The sequence below is a fragment of the Ascaphus truei genome, chromosome 11, assembly GCF_040206685.1.
Source record: "Ascaphus truei isolate aAscTru1 chromosome 11, aAscTru1.hap1, whole genome shotgun sequence".
Classification (NCBI taxonomy): domain Eukaryota; kingdom Metazoa; phylum Chordata; class Amphibia; order Anura; family Ascaphidae; genus Ascaphus; species Ascaphus truei.
The window spans coordinates 28,987,131-29,008,895 of NC_134493.1; the positions used below are offsets into that span (position 1 = coordinate 28,987,131).

At 42.3% G+C, this 21,765-nt stretch overlaps 1 protein-coding gene across 1 annotated transcript in view; it reads left to right on the forward strand.

The window, feature by feature from the left end:
* Window positions 1-21,765, forward strand: part of LMTK2 (lemur tyrosine kinase 2) — a 63,380-nt gene that overhangs the window by 16,507 nt on the left and 25,108 nt on the right. The window contains exons 2-6 of the mRNA XM_075565459.1: window positions 9,338-9,462; window positions 11,484-11,628; window positions 14,478-14,551; window positions 15,513-15,631; window positions 16,126-16,213. Of these exons, the coding sequence (XP_075421574.1) occupies window positions 9,338-9,462; window positions 11,484-11,628; window positions 14,478-14,551; window positions 15,513-15,631; window positions 16,126-16,213 (551 nt within the window). The remainder of the gene's footprint in view (window positions 1-9,337; window positions 9,463-11,483; window positions 11,629-14,477; window positions 14,552-15,512; window positions 15,632-16,125; window positions 16,214-21,765) is intronic.

Below are 21,765 nucleotides of genomic sequence, written 5' to 3' on the forward strand. Positions count from 1 at the left end.
AAGTATGCAGTGAGTTAAAACCCCATGCTAGTAATAAAGTGCCTGTGCACATTCAAAGAGTCACCAACAGAGAACCACATGTCAAAAGGAGGAGTCCCCTTATGAGGTGTAGATGGCTGTACCCGGGTAAGGTGCCTGCAACACTGTCTGGTAAACCAGGAAGATGATCACAAATACAGCACTGAATAATGGAGATGTGTAAATAGAAATACAGTGATCAAAGCAGAGCAAAATATGGAAATCTTACAAACTGATATATAATGTAGTATTGTTACCCTTTCTATGCGTGCAGACAGATCGTGTCTAGTAACAGGATACAAGAGAGACAGTATATGTATGCATCCAAACACTATATAAAAGTAACCAGATAATGATCCTGATACTAGAATCCAAAATGATGTAGCCACTGTATAATCAGACACAAAAAGGGGGGAGGAGTTTGCAACAGTTCATAATTATAAAGTACACATTATGTCAAAGAAATTCTTGATTGCAAATGCATCCCAAAAGTTACTGTGACAAATGAGTGTCAGTGGTTAGATACGAACCACCTCCGAGGAATTTCATCCAGAGCATAAGGCTAAGGCCCCGCTGCCTCAGACCACGCGCCCGCACTGCAGACAGGCGGCGCGTGGAGAGGCACTTGACCGCTATATGCGGTCTGTAGGAGCGGCGGTCGGGGGGCATGGTTTCAGTGGGGGTCTCCCGGGCTGCAGGAGGGACCCCCCATATGTGCTCTGCTGCTCTCCGTGCTACTCCTCCCCCCTCCATATGCCCTCTGCTGCTCCCATCCGATACCACCCCCCACTCCTCCCATTCAGCGGATGGCTGCAGCGGGGGTCGGTCTCCCAGGCTGCAGGAGGGAGCTGCTGCTGGCAGGTAAGCAGCACTCCCTCCCCCCCTCCCCCAATACCCTCCTCTCCGTGCTGATCCCTCCCCCGGTCCACACACACACCAAACCCCCCCCCCCCCCCCCTACCTTGTGGAGAAAGCTCTCTGACAGCTCCCACCCACGTGACCAATCACCGCTCGGGATCGCAATTTTCTTGCATCCCCTGGCGGCTGACACGTCACAGCGCGTTGTGAGCCGTGCAGCGAGGGGGGACTGGGACCGGCTAGGAAAGGATACCCCTGCTGGTAAAGAGCGCGTGACCACGCTCGCGCGCCGCCGGACACAGCGGGACCAAAGCCTAATAGTGATCCGATGTGGTGGTAAACAGAGAGGAAAAAACCCAGAACCGACGGTTTAGTACGTTCCATTGCGCCTGGCGTGTTTTTTCTCAGTTTACCCCCACATCTAATCACTACACAATTGTGTATGTCCAGTCCACTGTTGGGGATCCCGCCCTTGTGTGTTCATTAAACTATAACAATAGCATGCATAGAGAAAGTAAATAAACCTAAACAAACATTTTCAACATATCTATCTGTGTTTTAGAAAATACCTGCTATTTAGTTTGATGATGTATCTCCTAAAAGGTGCTTTTAGCAGTAACGAGTGTCTCCCTGAATGTGTAAGTAAAACCTCAAGCACCCTTTAACCAGTTTCGATAGCAATGGCTTTTTTTTTTATCATTGGGTCGCAATTCTGTAACGCCAGTAATAGAACCAGAATGCCTGGAGAAACCCCATCTTGGGGCTCTGTATGCGTCTGAAACAAAATAGACTTTCAGCCGCACTTGTACAATCCATGCAGAAGTGGACGATCAGTGGTTGCGTTAGAAGTAGGAAGATTATGCAGCCATAAGCACCTGTGTATTGCTAATATTGCAAGCCTCGCCCCCCAATCCCGTTTTTATTTCTTTTTACACATACATAGGAAAGGGTATTTTTCATTTTTTTTTTTTAAGTTTTATTTTCATTTTGACTGCGCAGTTTTGCGTGGCGATTGCTGCTCTCGCAGGATGTTCCTGCTGTGGAAGATTGGAACTTTTTTTGTATTTGTTTAGTCTAATTAGTATCTGAATTTCTTTCTTGTGTTACTTGTAAGACATGTAAAAAAAAAATTATAGTTGGTAATGTTCTCACATTTAACTTACTATATTGCTCTAACTCCTCTATTATTGTAATGCATGAGTGCAATGGCAGGTTTTAGAGCAAGTCAAGCAACCTTTGTGCTTTGTCATTGGTTTATGCACTTTCCCTTTAGTCAGTGGCAGATTTGCAGGAAACCTAACCTGTTAGGAATGGCTAACCCTCTCCTACACATCGAGACCCGTTTTTCCTCAGCGACAAAAAAACAACAGGTGCAACTGTAACTTGTGCAATAAATCTCCCCATTTATGAAGCTTCTCTGTTCAGTGGTTTGAGCATTACCACAAAGCATGTCCCATGGACCTCATTCACATACCATGGCAACTTTCAAGAGCCCACAACTCCTTGGTTTAGCTAAGACTTGTGTGTTAGTGGCCATGTTAAATATGTATTTTACTTGGTCTATGTTTTAGGGTTTTAATAAGATGCTTTACAAATGAATTCAACATCATTGTTAATTAACAGCTACTTAGAACCTGGGGAATGGGTTCCATAATGTCATGAGATCTGCTCTAGTCTAAATCCTGTTGCTATGGCATGCTTAGATCTACAGATGTTTGTGAAAGGAAATGTGAATTGTAATATACTGTTACAAATTCAGTGGACATTTTTAAATGTGTACTAAAATGAAAGGCCAAAAATGTATTTTTTAATTGACTTTTCGCAATGCTCTGTCCTTATTCAATCTTATTGTCCTAGCTGTTCATATACAGTGGCGATAAAGTTTGTGAACTCCTTATGTGAAAATCCTATTTCAAACCTAAAATGTTATGAGATCTTAATTTAAGTCCTAATAATAGATAAGGATAATCTGATCAAACAAATGAGACAAACCTGATACTTTTTCAACATGTATGTATCCACAAATGATTTAATATCCATGTGTATCTTTACATTCAGTACCTAGTGGCACCCCCTTGAGTAGCAATGACTTCAACTAAGCGTTTCCTGTAACTGCTGGTCAGCTCTCGATTAGGTTTTGAGGAATATTTGGCACATTCCCCCTTACAAAACTGCTTAAACTCAATCACATTTGAGAGCTTCTTTGCATGGACAGCTCGCTTCAGGTCCTGCCACAACATTTCAATGGGGTTTAGGTCCGGACTTTGACTCGGCCATTCTAAAACGCAGAATTTCTTCTGCATCCATTCTTTTGAATATCTGCATGTATGTTTAGGACCATTGTCTTGCTGCATGACCCACTTGCTTCACCATTCGTGCGTGAGCTGATGGCCTGACATTCGCCTATAGAATTTTTTAATACAATGCAGAATTCATGGTTGTCAATGATGGCAAGTTGTCCAGGTCTTGAGGAAGCAAAGCAGTCCCAAACCATCACACTCCCACCACCATGCTTGACAGCTGGGGTGCGGTTCTTCTGTTTGAACGCAGTGTTTGATTTTTCCAAACATAACGTTTCTCATTAAGGCCAAAAAGTTCTACCTTTGACGCGTCTGTCCAGAGAACATTGTTCCAGAAATCTTGCGGATCTATGTGCTCTTTCGCTAACTTCAAACAGGCTGCAATGTTCTTTTTAGAGAGCCGTGGTTTCCTCCTGGCTATCTATCCTTCCATGAACACTATTCTTGTTCAGTCTTTTTCTGATATTTGTCATGAACAATCACATTAGCCGAGGCGAGAGTGGCCTGCAGATCCTTGGATGTTACTCTGGTTTTTTTTTAAACTTTCTGGATGATTTGCCGGTTTGTTTTTTGAGATTTTGGTAGGATGACCGCTCATTGGTAGAATGATTGTGGTCTTGAACTTTCTCCATTTGTAGACTGACAGTGGATAGATGGAGCCTCAAATCATTTGACATGGTTTTGTAACCTTACTGGACTGATGAGCATCTACAGATGCAAAGATTAAAGTGCAGCTCCCAGGAACCACATGTGGGGTAGAAAAAATACACTGCAGTTCTGTGTATTAAAGTGTATTTTGAGGTAGAAGGGTAATATTTGCACTCACAGGTTAGATGGACAAAGGAGGTATGTATTGCACTTAAACTGGGCTATCAGCAGTTAGACTTTGGCAATATGACATCAAGCCTCAGGATAGAATGGATATCATATACCCAATGGCATTGAAAGGATGTCCAAGATCACTTAAGGCTTGGGAGTATATCGGAAATCCGCGTGCGTGCGCGCACTGGACATAGTGCAATTATTGCTTTTAATAACAATTAAAGAGTAAACATACAGTAGGGTTAAACTCATGTTAGGCATTGGGCATTGAGACCACCCAGGGTCACACGGACGCAGACCTCTGCCAATGTTCAGATCCGGATTCCTCCTTCACAATGGCAGATATTCTATGCTAGCAGCACTAGCTTCCACGGGAAGAAGGGGGTTACAGCAGTAGAAACAAGCAGGCCTTCTATTTTCACAGTTAAACTGCTTCCTCAGGGACATCAGTATGATGAGCATGAATAACTGCCTTTGTGGGGTCCTCAGATTTCTTTTGATGGTGGCATGACTTGTTTCCACACACCTGTATGGTGAAGACTAAACTCAAAAAATTTCTGATCTTTATATAGGGTGGGGCCTCCCATACTCACACCTGAAGATCGACCTAATTATTTAAAACAACCGATTCTAATTATCCCCTTTAATTTAGCTGATAAAACCAAGGTTTCACTTTTACACATACCCTGACTCTTAATCACTCATTGTCTAATTTATACATGATTTTGTTTTAAAAGACATGGAATTGGTTTATAAACCCTATTGGATTTTTAAGAAAAGACTGGTTTTGATTCAAGATGGTTATCATGGGAAAATTATGGCATTTCTGAAATTATCATTGGGGTTCACAAACTTTCTCGTCACTGTGCCTGGACTCTTTGTTCTGATATTGACTTGCCTAATCAGTTCCTGCTCTCCCTTTTAAGCTGCTTGATTTGAAATAAATTACTGTAAACACAACAGCAGCTAGTGATGGAGCTTAGCCAAGTTGAATTAAGCAGAAAAGAACATTGGGAACAGTGATTTCTGTTGCATACTTTTAAGCAACAGGAAAGAAGACCCCATTAAACGCATGCAGTTGATTTGAACAAAGGCACAAACTTACCGTAGCAAGTAAAAGAGAACTGTAAATGTGGTGTGTTTTTTTTCTTCTTACTATATTTACAACCATTATTTATGATGCAAAGTGGTTGTACTTGGTGTAATTCTGACAATGACTTGCATTGTGGACATGCTTATGTGATGTTTGGGATCAGCGTAAGCTGTCAGTCTGTAGATTTGGTTTAGTGAATCTTGCTATGAGTGCTCCTGGTAGCACAGCATCTTTCTGTGAGTGAAACGTTGTACAGGGTGAACATCTTCAATCGTGTTTGGTAATATCATTTGGGTCAAGGTACCTACATCGCCTCTTGTTGAATTGTTCTTTTCTAGTATGTATTTTTGTATGTATGTCTTTATATAGCTCTCCACAAAATCCAGAAGGAACAGGATTACCCAAAAAAGAGAGAATATATAGTGTACACTGTTTTAGAAATAGTATAAGGCGATGTTTGGATCAAATCTTGGCTCATATGTCCGCACTTAGTGTTTAGATAAACAGCCTTCTCCTAACTGTGGCATTCACTTGTGGAGCTTGGAGAGAAAACAGGATAAGCACCGGACGAATAACATATAAGCAGCAGGCTTTCTGGTGAAACCAGAAGTGACGACATGACGTCAGACGCCAAGGAAACCCGCGAGGAGAGAGGCAAACAGAGTTTCTCCCTTACCATCAGAGCACTGCATCTGGATCCTCAGAGCTGCATACCGATGATCTCGGCCCCTTCCTATTAGTGCTTATTTGACATACAGGGTGTGAGTACCTGAAATACATGATTTTTCCCACTAAATTGTTTGTTTGAATTGCCCTATGTCTCCTTCAATCTGAGGGACCATCTACACATCACTCATATCTACAAGAAGAAAAGTGAATGTCACAGTTAGGAGTAGACTGTTTATATATATATCTAAACACTGTACGTGTGCCGATATGTGAGCCAAAATTTGATGCAGACATCGCCTTATACTATTTCTAAAACAGTGTACACTATATATTCTCTCTGTTTTGGGTAATCCTGCTCATTCTGGATTTTGTGGAGAGTTGTGTGAATGAGAGGACTTCGGGAAACAAGTCCTCACCAGAGGTTTTTGAGCATCATTCACCCTGACTTTTACGAAGTTGACAGTTATCACTTTGGTCCAATAATACATTTATGTTGTGTGAAAGCGACGTCTAATATCACTGTGTGAGTGTTATCTGTTTTTATGTAGCGCCCTTTATGTACATAGGGCTTCACAGCAGTAATATACGTGACAATCATATAAATAACAAATAATATAAATAACACAAAGGGGAGAGGTGCTTCAGACATAAAAGTAACATTTAGGAGAAGGAGTCCCTGCTCCGAAGAGTTTACAATCTAATTTGTTGGTAGGAAGAACGTTCAGCGACAGTATGAGGACGTTCTGCTAAGTGTGTCTGCAAGGGGCCATGGTTAATGTATGAGTTGTATAGTATCAGCCATGGAGCTACTCGTGCTTCCTTAAGCAGGTGTGTTTTGAGGTGGGTCTTAAATGGGAATAGAGAGGGTGCTAGTCGGATATTGAGGGGAAGGGCATTCCAGAGGTGTGGGGCAGTCAGTGAGAAGGGTTTAAGGTGGGAGAAGGCTTTAGATAAAAAAAAGGGGTAGAAAAGATATCCTTGAGCAGAACGCAAGAGCCAGATTGGTGTATAGCGAGAAATTAGGGCTGAGATGTAAGGAGGAGCAGAAGAGTGTAAAGCTTTAAAAGTGAGGAGGAGAATTGTGTGTGTGATATAGGATTTGATAGGAAGCCAGGAGAGGAATTTTAGCAGGGGGGATGCGGAGACAGATTTCGGAAATAGTAGTGATTCTGGCAAGCATTTAGGATGGCTTGTAGGGGAGACCTGTGAGAGGCAGGAAGGCCAAACAATAGTCGAGACGTGAGAATGAAGGTCTGTGTCAGAGTTTTTGCAGTCGAGCAACATAGGAAAAGGAGTATCTTGGTAATATTGTGGAGGAAAAAAACGATAGTTTTTTGCTACTTTTTGAATGTGAGAAGATAATGTGAGAGAGGAGTCGAGCGTGACCCCCTAGGCAGCATGCTTGGGCTACTGGGTGAATGATGGTACTTCCAACAGTAATGTGGAAGGAGGAAATGGGGCCAGGTTTGGGAGGAAGTATGAGGAGCTCTGTTTTTGCCATGTTAAGTTTGTCGGCGGAGGGCCATCCAGGAGGATATAGGCGAGACACATCCAGAAACTTTAGTCTGTACAGCAGGTGTAAGGTCAGGGGTAGAAAAGTACATTTGTGTGTCATCAGCATAGAGGTGATACTTGAACCCAAGAGATTTGATTTAGGTCACCTAGAGCAAGTGTGTAAAGAGAAAAGAGAAGGGGTCCCAGGACAGAGCCCTGGGGTACCTCATAGAGAGATCGATGGAGGAGGAGGTGTTGGCAAAAGAGACACTGAAAGTATGATGGGAGAGGTAAGAGGCGATCCAGGATAGAGCTTTGTTACGAATGCCAAGAGTATGGAGAATGTGAAGAAGAGGGTGGTCCACATTATTAAATGCTGGAGAGAGGTTGAGTAATATGAGCACAGTGGAATGACCTCTGTCTTTGGTAGCATTGAGGTCATTAGTTATTAGTTATTTTAGTGAGGTCTGTATCAGTGGAGTGAGCAGTCAGAAGCCAGATTGCAGAAGGTCTTGGAGAGAATAGATGTTGAGAAAATGGAGCAAGCGAGTGTTTAGCAATTTCCTTGCCAAGTGTACATTTCTTACCTACCAAGTTCACATCATAGTTGAACTGTTGCTTATCAGATGGTTTCACTGTGTACCACAATTTTGTCCTGAATAATGCAATGTTGGCTGTTAATACACCAGTTGTCATTCTTCACCTTGCACAAGGTGTACTCGTAATGAACACAAACAGCTAATTCATGCTTAGTTCCTGAATTAAATAGCACTATCACCAATTAACCAGTCAAACAGGTTTCACTGAAGATTATCAAAAGATTATATCATTAATTGGATTTCTGCTGCTGTGCTCCTTTCTGAACGAGACGTCAGGGAGTACAGTATCATGTGGGTAGGGAGTGCCTCAGTCATTAACACGTGTTCAAGGCTCGGTATGTCACCCATTACTTCAGCCCCTTATTGGCTGTATTGTCTTTTTAAACAAATTGAATTCAAGGGTTCATGATAAGGTTATATTTTAATTCTTGATCTACAGCTACTCAACATTTTATTTTCAGAAGCCATATCTTGTACTATTTGCCACCTATACATCTGCATTCTGAAGGAAAAATCAAACTACAGTATATCTCCTACTTCTCCTTCCTTCCGCCCCCCCATCTCTCCTTTCAAATCCATCTCTCCTCCCCCCATCTCTCATCTCTCCCCATTTCTCCTTTCCTCCCTCTCGCAGCAGTCACTAGAGATTATTAAAGTGATATATATTTATTCCATCAAATTAACAAGAAAGATAAAAAAAAGGCAATGTTTCGGAGACCTAAATCCTATGTCAAGACCCTAATTCTGTGTGTGATGCACTGAATTAGGAGCTTGACAAAGGATTTAGGTGCCCGGAACGTCGCCCATTTTTTATCTTGTTTGTTAATTTGATGGAATAAATATATATATATCACTTTTATAATCTGTAGTGAGTGCTGCGAACTTCTTGCTGTAGATCTTGGAGCCGGATTGTGGCCCTGGCCCTTTCGCTTGCACCCTATTGGGAAAAAAAGTATTTCCTGACTGATGTTGATTGAATTTTTTTTTCCTTCTTCTTCCCAGTACCACCGATGATTCTAATATATATTATTTATTTATTTTTGTGTAAAGAGAAATAGTTTTATAGTGCTACACACATCTGACCCACAGGGACGGCTCATTGAGTAAAGAGACTGGGGAACCTGGTTCAGTTCCCGGTGTCGGCTCCTTGTGATCTTGGGCAAGTCACCTTATCTCCCTGTGTCTCTGGCATCAAAAAACATAGATTGTAAGCTTCACGGGGCAGGGACTGTCTGCAAAATGTCTGTGTAATACTAACCGCGCTATACAAGACCCAACAACCCACAGCGGAATATAATGTTCACCCCGTAGCACAGCAAAGGACAAAAATGTGTCGTTAAACCTTCTATATTGGTATGTTTTTGAAGTGTTCATTGAACTGTTCCTTTAATGTTTGCCTGATTCATCTTGTCTGTGATTAACCGGTGTGAAACTTTTGTCCATGTAATATTTAGCCATGTGTTTTATTTTTGCTCTCATTCCAGGGGAAACTGCCAGCAATGAATTTCCCTTGTTTTCTATGCTGCTGTCTGCATGCAGTTCCATAGCATTGATTGTCCTTCTAATAAGTTGTGTATCCTGCTGCAAAGAGACAGAAATAGACTTCAAGGTGGGTATAGTAACACACTTGACAGTGCATTTTTTTTTTACCATACAGGAAGTACCCAACTGTAAGTTTGTAGGCATAATAATGTTGATGGTGTTATTTGTTTCATCTCTCAAATATGAATGTGGAAATCTTGTTTGGCATCATGTAAAGAGAATATTTGTCAAGCTGCCCTGTTCACCATGCCTTTTTGAAGTTGGTTTCTCAAACGTTCTAGCGTAGCCAACTAAGCATCGAATGGCGATTATGTTTCATTTTACAAACTCATTCACTGGTAATGAAACATTGTCATCAGCAGTGTCAGACATGAATTCTGTCTGTCAAGTTAAAACTAGCACTCCTTATGTCAAACATAAGGTCTGTTCCCAGTGATCTGAATGTAAGCAGGATTTGCTGGTAAAGCAAGATTTCCAGCATTGCCAGTAATATGTGGAAGAAAGGGCATACAATAATAAGCGTTGGCACTTGCCAATACTCCGTGTGTAAACACAAATGGTGATAAATAATAAAATGCAAACATTAAATGAGTGTCCGAAGAAATGTCTCCAATAGAAATAATGTCCTGCAGCCTAATCTGGGTTCTCAGAAACCAAATTTAGAACATAGTTGGGCGCAGGATGTTGTTCCAGAAGATATGTGGAAACAAGAAGACAAAATGAACATATAGTGTAATACGTTCAAATAAGGCGCAACTTGCAGGTACTCAGTGTGAACTTTTGACTGTCTTGAGTTTTGTGCATGGACCGCTGTTACTGCGGAATATTGTTAACTCAGCCAGGTCCTGTTTCGTCAGGATCTGCATCTTGGAGAAGGATACAAAAGAGAAAAAAAGGCACATGGTGCCGTCTGTTCTCCAATAAGATGTGGATATGAATAAAGATGGATACTCGCATTTAGAGTGTCTTTGGTATTGGCATATAAATGGAGATGATCATCTATGAATAACTCTTTTTTGAGTATCTCCCTGAATGGTGTGCCCTCACTTGGATCAATAAATGAGTCTGTTATACAGGCTTAGGATACTAAAAATGGGGGGCGGTCACTTCGTCAGGGGTATTGCGTCAGCAAGGGCAGAGCCTTAACCAGATTGCTGTTAAAATAATAGACAATATCCATTGCTTACACGAGTGCTGTTTTAAAAAAAATAGGCAAGCCATGTAACAAAGCAGTGGGGAAATGCAGCAGGATGCTAGGTTGTATAGGAAGACTTATTGACAGAGCGAGAGATTGTGATGCCACTTTATAGATCCTCATTATTAAGACCTCCCTGTACTGTGTTCAGTTTTGGAGACAGTATCTCCAGAAGAACATGCATAGAATTGCAATAAAGCACAGGAGGGGAGCATATTTCAGAGAAAAAGTGCTAGAGGTGGTGCTCTGAAGGGAAATGTGAGGATGTACACGGGAAGAGTGGGTGTTGGTGGAGCCTAAAACAAGAAGGGAATTAAAAAGATGCTTGGTAGAGACAAGTTTTTTTTTTTAATATATATATATATATATATATATAAAATGGAGATTTTACAGTGTATGTGGATAATGGGCAGGCTAGGTGTAGGTCAAGTGGCTCTTATCTGCCACATTTCTATGTTTCACCATTATTATGTCAGCCAACATGGTTTAACGACAGCAATTCTTAAAGGAATGATTATGTAAACCAGCGGTGCGCAAACTGGGGGGCGGGAGATTTGCCTGGGGGGCGCAGGCGTTTGCAGAGGCCCCGCACTCTTCCCCCAGGCATTTAAATTAAATGCCGGGGGATCGCGTGAGGCCCCTGTAAAAAAAAAATAAAAAACTTACCTGGATTCAGAAGCGGTGACGTGTCTCCATGGCGCCGCAGCGTCAAATTACGCCACGCAGTCATGTGATGTCATAGGTGTCACGTGACCCCGGTGTGTAATTTGACGCAGTGGTAAAGGTAGATGGGGGGGGGAGTTCGTGAGCTCCGGAGCAGGCAGAAAGGAGGGCGCAGCCGTAAAAGTTTGGCTCCCCTGATGTAAACCATTTTTTATCTCTGTTTTTGTTAGGAATTTGAAGATCATTTTGATGAAGAAATTGATTTTACACCTCCTGCAGAAGATACCCCATCAAATCAGTCTCCTGCAGATGTCTTTACTCTAACTGTTCCAACAATCTCTCTATCACTTCCACCCCAGCTGCAGTCACCTCAAGGTTATTTTATATTTTTAGGTTATTTACAGTCCTATAAGCCTACAAAACCTATTGTAATTTTTCAAACAACGTTAAGTGCTCCTTCGGTGCATTGCTGGCTGTCCCTTTTAGCTGTGATGCGATTTGAGTTTGCTTTCATATGTTACAAGGTTACATTGTCTTGTAGGTACAACTAGTCCTAGCCTTAGGTTTACTCTGCCCCAGTAATGTGTGATTGACCCACTTAATGTGACATTTGTTCTCACTTGCTCATCATTTGGAAAGAGGTGTTTTATCTTAATGATGTGTAACATGTTTGTCAGATCTTATCCTACTCCAAGACTAGGTGAACTGGATTGCTGCTTTTGCAATGGGGGGAAAAATGTACTAGGGATATCCACAGGAATTTGTAAAGTGATTTAATGTGAAGCTTTTTAGTATTTGAATCCACTAGCTGTACCCAGCATAACATTCAGCAGATCTGAAAGGTTACTAATTAAACATTGCTCTTTGTTTTCACCCCTCCCCTGTAATGCCTTGCTGTCTCTTGTCCCCTCTTTCCCCCTGCCCCCCACCTTTCTCTCTCCTCCATCATGCCCTGCTACTCCCCTCTCACACCTTAGTGTGTTCCTCTCTGTGCACAGTACACTCCCTCCACTCCTATTCATCTCATCTCTCCTCTTCTTGCTGTATTTGTTTCCTCCTCACCTTGCTGTCTCTCCTCTCCTTTGTGCACTCCCTCCTTCCCCATGTGCACACTGCTCTCGTCTTCTTTCCCCTCCTTGTCTGCCTCAGTCAGACTGTTACTAAGATACTGCTTGAAGAGGGCTTGCTGGTTGTCATTTTTAGTTTAACTCCTTCATTGCCTCTTGTCATTGATTTTACTTTCTGCTACGTATGAAGAGTAATTGCTCAGTCATTACTGTGATTCTGTGGGATCCCTTGTTCACTGAAAACACCCTGTTGTACACTTTTGGAGGCTTCCTGTGCTGTAACTAAGGACGGGACTTCATTTGTTTTGTTTAGCCGTAGCAATATCTACTTGTGCGCTATTTGTTCGTTTCAATTTACGGTCACATACATTAATCAGCAGAGGGTCACAGAATATAGAACACGGTTCACTAGGGATCCATATAGAGAAGGAAATACAATCAGACCAAAGTATATATGGTTGAAATTTTTTTTTAATATTTTTTATAGTATTTGCATGGTCATAAATGATGGTGCTAATATTTTTTTTTATTGAAGTTTAATATTGATGCAACTATTTTTGTGAAATTCTCTTCATTTAAAATGAAAATCTTGACATTAAAATCTTGACATTAAATTCTATGTGAAGCAGTGCTTGGTGCAAGGCCAGAGATTAGAGACGTGTATAATGGACTACTATGAAACTTTTTCCACTGTAGTTTAAAAAAAAAATGTAATGTAGACCTTTTTGGCCAAGATCTCAAATGTGTAAAGATGTTTGTTGCCCACCATGTTTACAAAACACATAAATATTATTTAGAATCCATACAAACCTGTTGGGTATTAACTTACTTTAAATCTGTCCCTAGAGTTTTGAGACACTGAAAATAGGTTTTATGACTGAATGTTACTTTTTCTCAGTTAACCCATAATATCTTATGCCGTGGGAAATGTCACAAATGTTATTGAAATGCATGTCACTAAGCAGGCTACGGCATTGCATGTCACTAAGCAGGCTACGGCATTGCATGTCACTAAGCAGGCTACGGCATTGCGTGTCACTAAGCAGGCTACGGCATTGCATGTCACTAAGCAGGCTACGGCATTGCATGTCACTAAGCAGGCTACGGCATTGCATGTCACTAAGCAGGCTACGGCATTGCGTGTCACTAAGCAGGCTACGGCATTGCATGTCACTAAGCAGGCTACGGCATTGCATGTCACTAAGCAGGCTACGGCATTGCATGTCACTAAGCAGGCTACGGCATTGCGTGCCACCCTCCATACCACTAAGCAGGCTACGGCATTGCTTGCCACCCTCCATGCCACTAAGCAGGCTACGGCATTGCATGCCACCCTCCATGCCACTAAGCAGGCTACGGCATTGCGTGCCACTAAGCAGGCTACGGCATTGCATGCCACCCTCCATGCCACTAAGCAGGCTACGGCATTGCATGCCACTAAGCAGGCTACGGCATTGCATGCCACCCTCCATGCCACTAAGCAGGCTACGGCATTGCGTGCCACTAAGCAGGCTACGGCATTGCATGTCACTAAGCAGGCTACGGCATTGCATGCCACCCTCCATGCTACTAAGTAGGTTTACGGCATTGCGTGCCACCCTCTTTGTCACTAAGCAGGCTACAGCATTGCGTGCCACCCTGCATGCCACTAACCAGGGTAACTGCATTGCGTGCCACCCTGCATGCCACTAACCAGGGTAACTGCGTGCCACCCTGCATGCCACTAACCAGGGTAACTGCATTGCGTGCCACCCTGCATGCCACTAACCAGGGTAACTGCATTGCGTTCCACCCTGCATGCCACTAACCAGGGTAACTGCATTGCGTGCCACCCTGCATGCCACTAACCAGGGTAACTGCATTGCGTTCCACCCTGCATGCCACTAACCAGGGTAACTGCATTGCGTGCCACCCTCCCTTTTGGATTTCTTTCTGCACTTTATGAATGAAGCCTGTTGTGCTCCTTGCATAGCGCACATTTTCTGCATGCCATTGGTTCTACAAACACAGACCTACAGAAGATTACACACATATATGTTAAAAGCCAACGGCATTATGAAGACTGCTTTTGCATTGTTGTGATCTGAGGTAAAGCTATCTTCACCCGCAGGATTTACTCTCAATTTATTTTGTTTGTCTTTTTTTCCCCTTTCATAGATTTATCAAAATTCCAAATTGCTCGCCACAGTCTGAGCTACATTCAGGAAATTGGTAATGGCAGTTATGGAAAGGTAAGCTTTTAGCTTTTTTGTAGTTGTTGTCGCTCTTTGATTAGAAATGACTACCATTAGGAACACGTCATAATAAAGATATGATTAAAATGTTATACGATTTAGAGACGGCGTTTCAGTACTCCCAAGCAAAACAAAGACCATATTTAGTCCTAGTTACATTATAATATTCTTGCTACTATTAAATATCAAACTTTCTTTACTTTGAGTGCCTGCATATGTCCTCATGATTTCCTGTTAATTGGGCGTTTAAATCGGCATCACCTAGGAAGTTTCTTCAGCCAGAATTATGATTTATCATAAGCACGGCTTTTCATTTCAAGTTATTTTGCATTTCAGTCAGGTTAATTTTCAAACGATCTAGTAGTTGGTTAAAAATTTCAGCCATGGCGGCGATATGTTAACCCATACGCCAATGAGGTGGCTGGGGCAGGAGGAAAGGTCATATCGCTGTATTTTCGTGTAGCAGGGAGGAGGAACTGTGAGGAATTAAAAGTACGACATAATGGATAAGCAAAATAAACAGAGCAAAACAAATAATTCTATATATGTTGAATATGTATTTTCTTTATGTTGACTTATTGAGGTAATACATTGTTGCTTTAGGCATTCTTTTTAAGTCTTGGATATAGACTGAAGACTTTTTTCCATTTTCTTCCCCAGGTTCTGATAAACAATATTGTTAAGCTTACCCATTTTTTTATTTTTTATTATTGTAATAGCACATGTATTGACTTTCTATCTCTGAAGTATCCAAATGGGGATATGTAGTAAATAACATTTTGAGGGCTAACAAAGCTTTTAATGTGGTTTTGGCTAGAAGTCGTCAACTTCCCCTGTCACCTGTTGTGACCTTGATTTTAGTTCATCCTATGCTGTATTAGATCTGTGAAGGGAAGTTTAACACTTCCTGTTTTAAGTGTGCCTGAAACTATGAGTTCCACAATTTTGTTCCAACCAGGTTCTGCTTGGAGAGATCTACAGGGAAAATAGCGTAGCAAGAGTTATCGTGAAGGAATTAAAAGCGAGCGCCAACTCCAAAGAGCAAGAATCCTTTTTAAAAAATGGGGAACCATACAAGTAAGTTTTACATTTTTCTTCATCTAAAGCTAGCACATGTAGCAGAACGGTTACGGTTTGTTTAGTTATGAGAATACAGTGCATGATGACCCTGTCAGCAACTTGTTTTTAAGTTTGCTTACATCCCCTACATTGTTTTAATTAAAACCTATTTTGTTTCCTAACATTAGTCAGTGACTGTTTAATTTTTTTATTAATATTTGGTAATTTGTACAATTTTTTTTTCTATCTTTTTTGTATCCTTTATTTTACTATCTCGTTTTAGTTCCATTCATTTGGTAAAGATTAATGACTATAATTTTTATTTCATGAAAAATATAATTAAATAACATTTTAAAAAAATTTGTTTTTTTCGGTTTAAGATGAATGAATGAGGATTTAAATGACAAAACAAAACTTTTTTTTTGTAAATGTATTTCTAGAGATAAAAAAGGCAAGCCTACGAAATGTCCATGCCTTTCAACCTTTTTTCCCCCACTGTTCTTTGTTTCTAGCTTTCTACATCATCCTAACATCGTGCAATGTGTCGGTCAGTGCGTGGAAGCCATGCCTTATCTCTTGGTGTTCGAGTTGTGTGACTTGGTAAGTCAATAATGTTTTTCCAAGGTTATTACTGAAAACGTGTGACGTCCAAGTCGTTGCGCATTTAATTTTCCCTACACATTGTATTTTGAGCATGTTTCTTTACCAATGTGCAGCCAGGAAAGGGAGATACAGCTCTAGTGTTCATGCTATTTTCAACAACATCCTATTAAACTTTTTTTTTGGTTAGGGTTTGTGGGGCCAGCGAATTGTTGGCCCAGCGTCTTGCTGACTTCCTCCGCTACAAATTCCAACTATCTTGTTTCAACTCTGCTCTCTTCCAGGCTAAACAAAGCTACTTTTGTTCACTAATCATTAACTCAAGTTAAACCCACGCCGCCTCTTCTCTTTGACACACTCCTCAGAACTCCACCTCTACGCGGTTTTTCTTCCTATGTTTCACCTCAAGGCTATTTCAAGGCCATGGTGGATTCCATTCGTCAAACCATTCCCTCTTTATCCTCATTCTATACCCCTTCTTCATCACTCTACTCCTGCCTTCCGTGACTCTTTCTCCTCAGTCACAGGAGAAAGTGTCTGTTGCTCTACACCTCACCCCCTGCCATTTGGCCTCATGACCTCATCCGCTCCCATATTCTCAAACCTCTTGCTTCCACTCTATTTCCTACACTCATCCACATGTTGAACTCCTCCCTCTGCTCTTATTGTATAGTGTGTGGGGGAGGGAGTTATTGTATTGTGTGTGTGTGTGTGTGTGTGTGTGTTGTGAAGGGATTTCTGTGTCTGGGAGGGGGGATTGGTGGGGGAGAGAATATATGGGGGCTAAGAGCGAGGAGGTGTAAAATAGGTGGGTGGGACTTGCAAGGCTGCCGATACGCTGGTGGGGCTCTAGTCCTGAGCCCTGGGAAAGCGGTCGGAGGCCCTGATTACTCACCTCAAACAGCCCTTTGCCAAAATAACTAATTGCCTTCATACTGCCAAATACCAAGGTCAATAAACTTTTATATTATTAAACTTCTCTGCTTCTTTTGATACGGTGGGCAACCCTCTTGACATCCTCCATACTCTTTGTATCTGTAGCAAAGCTGTATCCTGGATCTCTTGGTGGGTATACTCCAGTGGTCTTTCCTTGGATCTCTTTTCTGTGCTCCCTTTCCAGGTGACTTTATCGCATCATTTCGGTGCAGATAGTAACTCTATGCTGATGACGACATTCAGATTTACTTTTCAATCCCCTCTCACCTGCTGTCCTGACCAAAATCTCTGAATGTCTCCATAATATTGTCCTGGATGGCCCTCTGCTGAATCAAACGTACCATGTCGAAGGCGAAGCTCCTCATACTTCCTCCCAACCCTGGCCCAATTGCTCTCCTTTATTGTAGGCAGCACTATCATACACCCTGTATCTTTAGGTGTGAGATGGTTAATTTTCTTATTTGATCTCTGCCTGTGTAACTGCCATGCCAGCATGGAAGATACCTTCTTATTGGATTCAGAAGGAAATTGGCTACAACTAACAATCGTCTATTTTATCTGTCAAGAAATTTTAATTCATCGCTCAGGTGAGTTAACCTGTTGAGGGTTGTATTTTCCATTTTTGCCTTGTTGGGATTGATTCTAGAGTTTTAATCTCTGATTCTAGTTAATCTCTTTATTTTTTGCTGAGGCGAATGCTGTGAGTTTACCCCTCCTATAACTGCCTTAGAAGCGTCCCACGCCATCTCTGGTGATACCTTCTCCATGTCATGTAACATTCTCTGTACTGCTCCAACCATTGTTTAAGTGGGGGTATAATTTCTTTAATCTTTAGCAAATATGTATTTAATTTCCAAAATAGCTGTGGCTTATCACCCCTTGTAAGCCTCAGTATTTTCGTTATTGGAGCATTGTCTGATAGTGAATACACACTCCTATATCTCCTCTTGTGATCAAGGTTTTGTGAGTGGCTTCAACCAATATATGATCAATGCGAGAATACGAGGAGTACTGTGCTGAAAAATGTGTGATCCCATATTCCCAGATTAATTTCCATCCAATTGTCCACCAGTTGATTATTCTGCATAAGCGTAATCAAATGTTTATCTGATTTGGTCAAGGTGTCAGTCCCCAATCTATCCCCAAGCAAAAATATAGTGTTGAAGTTGCTTCCCATAATTAGCATTCCCTGCGATATTTGTTTGATACATGATACTGTATCTGTAAAGAACTGGCTGGTGTCTCTATTAGGTGCATATAAATTGGCTATGGTTATTTCTGGATCTTTAAACTCGGCAGTGACTATAAAAGGTCACAAGCTATTAATTTAGTATTGCAACCCCCCTTCTCTTTTGAGTTGTAGCTAGCTAGATTACCTGAGATATCCACTTAGCAGACAGTTTCTTATGCTCCTCATCTGTCAAGTAGGTCTCTTGAAGCAGCACCATATCTGTTTTACAGTTTAAGAGCTAGTAGCAATCTTTTACTCTTTAGGGGAATAAATGATGCGATTTTCCAAAAAAATTTGCCGTCAATATGTCTATCTCATAAACGCACTAAATCCCATTGATGGGTTTTGGAGGCCATGGGTGTGGCACCTCCATCTTGGCGCCGACCCCCAAGGTCCCAGTCTCTCCCTGGGCTTTTGGCATGTGAACAGTCTCCCCTCCGACAATGCAGCAACACAATAAACAGACCAACCTTGTAGAAAAAATTGCGTCCTAAATAACAAGACTCTAGACAGAAATAATAATTGTCTGTGGACATTGCGCAACATTTTGCACCCATCGCAAGACTACGTACGGGCAAGATCTAAGTTTGCCTCATACCCATTCTCCCATAAAGTTACTTTTTGGGGGCTGACCTTTACAATAGAAATATACCAGAACGCCTTGATTCATAACAGATTTGAATAACATTGGTCAGTACCCCTGCCATAATTTGTATTTAAGCAAACTATTCTACTACATACATTAACTACGATCATGTGCTCATTTTGGCTTTGCGTGTGATCCTATGGGTGTTCTTTTAGACTCCAGAAAAGATTTAGCCTCCGCCGTTGAGTTCAGGAATTTTTGTTGGTTGTCGAGAACCATGATTTTAGCGGGGTACCATATGAATGCTTTCAATCCCTTTTCCTGGATTTCATCTATCCATTTCGTCAGCTCTCTCTCTGTTTTCTCAGTCCCTGCGCTATAATCGTTGAAGAGAGCTACTTTATTCTTTGCATAATTAACGGCATCCACCTTTCTTGCCAGTTGCATTCTTATTTCCTCATCTTTGTATCTCAGGACCTTGCCTTTGTCTCTCTCCTGCTTTTCATCTGGGGCCCAATGTACGATGTGCCCTTTCTATCTCCCAGTCTCCATCACTTGGGATATGTAATGTCTTCCTCAATAATTTTTGGACAAAGTCTTGTAGCGATCTCTCCCCTTCCACTCCCCACCGGTATCCCAACCAGGCACTGAATTGAACCTACGGTTCCCTGTTTTCTCTTTGTGCAGCAATATTTTTCAGCTTGCCGATTTCAGTCCTGAGCTGGTTTATCGCGACCCAATGCACACTATGCGTGAGCTCCACAGAAGCAGCTCCTTTTTCGATTTCAGCAAAGTGTTCCTGAAATGTGTCCTGTTTGAAGTCCAGACCGGACATTTTGCACAGCCAGTTCTTTGTGATTAGCTCTTATTATTTTACCAGTGCATGCTAGAGTTCAGAGGTTGGAGACGGTGCTGGAGACTCCTGAGTTGCTAACGCCTCTAACTGAGTAATTTTGGGTGTACGAGATTGCACCCTCTGCTTTTTTTTTTTGTTTTTTTAATAATTCTTCTGTGATGGATTTGCTGTTCCTGTGTGCCATTTTCACCCATTTTGCTGGATGAGTAATTTTGAACACACACAGGAGTTTCTTTTTGGCTTTTATTCGCACCCCCTTGATCACATTACAGCATCAGCATCCAGCTACGTTATATTATACAGTCTCTTGCCAGCCAACCCTACATTCGGGCCCTGTGTATGTCACGGAATTACACCGACCACTCAATCATATTTAGTATTGCATTTGCTACTCTGGTATTGATAAAAGCTATCGGAAAGCACCATCCTCCCCCACCTCGAGAAAAGTTTGCACAAGCGGCTTTTTCCTATTAGTTGCAAAACGAAACGGAGCGTTCTGTAATTTTGGCTGTAAGGGCATAACACCTTGTGTGATATTGCACCCGTGGCCCACCGTGAAGTTCATAAACGGCAGTATGTCTGCCTGAGTCTATCTGGGTCACGTCTCAGGACCCGCTGGTCCCCCTCTAGGCCGCCTCCGCCACGTTCGTGGTTCAGGCAGCAGTCACCCGCGATTCAATCTTGGCTGCCCCCAGGCCTTACTCGCGCCTCAGATTACTGTCCTCGCCTCCTGCATGCCTTCCATGGATTGCTCTCTCCGTGGGTTCCAGCCCCTGAGGAAGCCTCGCATACAGGCAAGGAGAGGGCCCTTCCCTCGTAGCCCGCCACGTGGTCAAGGCCACAGTTGCCGGGGTGTCGGAGGTGGTCGCTACCGACACTCCTCTCGTGACACTTAGCACTCCTGATTGCCCGCAATTCCCCAGGCTCCCATCCCAGCCCTCACCTGACCCGGCAATTGCAGCAGGCAGGTGGGGGCGGTCCACTCGGTGTCGTCCCTCTCCAGCCGTCTCAGCCCTCTCTCTCGTCAGGGCTGCTCCACCTCCTCCCACTTTGTCTTTCGTGTCCTCTGCCGCCCGGTTAAGATATCACAGGTATTTAGGGGCAGACGTCCGCTTCTCCCCGTGATTGACCACATGGCTCCTGGTAGAATGCTGGCTCGCCCACACTCCAGGACCGGGCTACAGAAGCTATGTCCACATGTTGCCTAGTGTTCTGTTGCTCTGCACCCGCCCTTCATGCCACCACTCTCTTCAGCCCTATCTTCTTCCGATTGCCCAATGGTGAGGAATTTGTCCTCTGGTGCCCCTGGAGCTTTAGCAAGACGTGGCCAGCTTCAGTGGTTCTAAGCCTTAAAAAGGGTTAAATCCCCTTTTAAAAACCAGGGAGTAATACCAGTAGATCAGACCAAGCATCATGGCTACTTGTGGTCAAACGCCTTTATTTACACTTTTTTTTTTAAACATTTGCTTCAGTGAACTGAAATGTACACAGAGCTCTGCGAGATATCCATGTTCAACATGTCTGCAATATAATCTCGCATACTGTGTAATGGATTTGTAATGATTTTCAAATGAACGTGTTGCAGTTCATCAGAAAATTTTAATTTATTTACAAATAGTCTTTCCTTTAAACTCTTATTTGCCAAAGGGAATTGCCATTCATTGCAAGCTACTTTTGTGATGAACTTGTAGTTGTGTTAAGAAGGTAAACAAAATACAATGTGCATCACGAAGGTTCATGGTTGCGAAGCAATGCTATACTGCAAACTGGGCTAAACAGAAATGTAAAATACTTAGGCGCCAGACAAAGTTTTTAGGAGCCAGTGTTTTGTTAAGCAGACACACACACACACACACACACTCCCCCTCCCCTTGCCACATTGCGAGTTAAGAGCGAGTCGAGCAGTGTCCGCCATACGACACTACGCGGCGCGGGTGGTGACT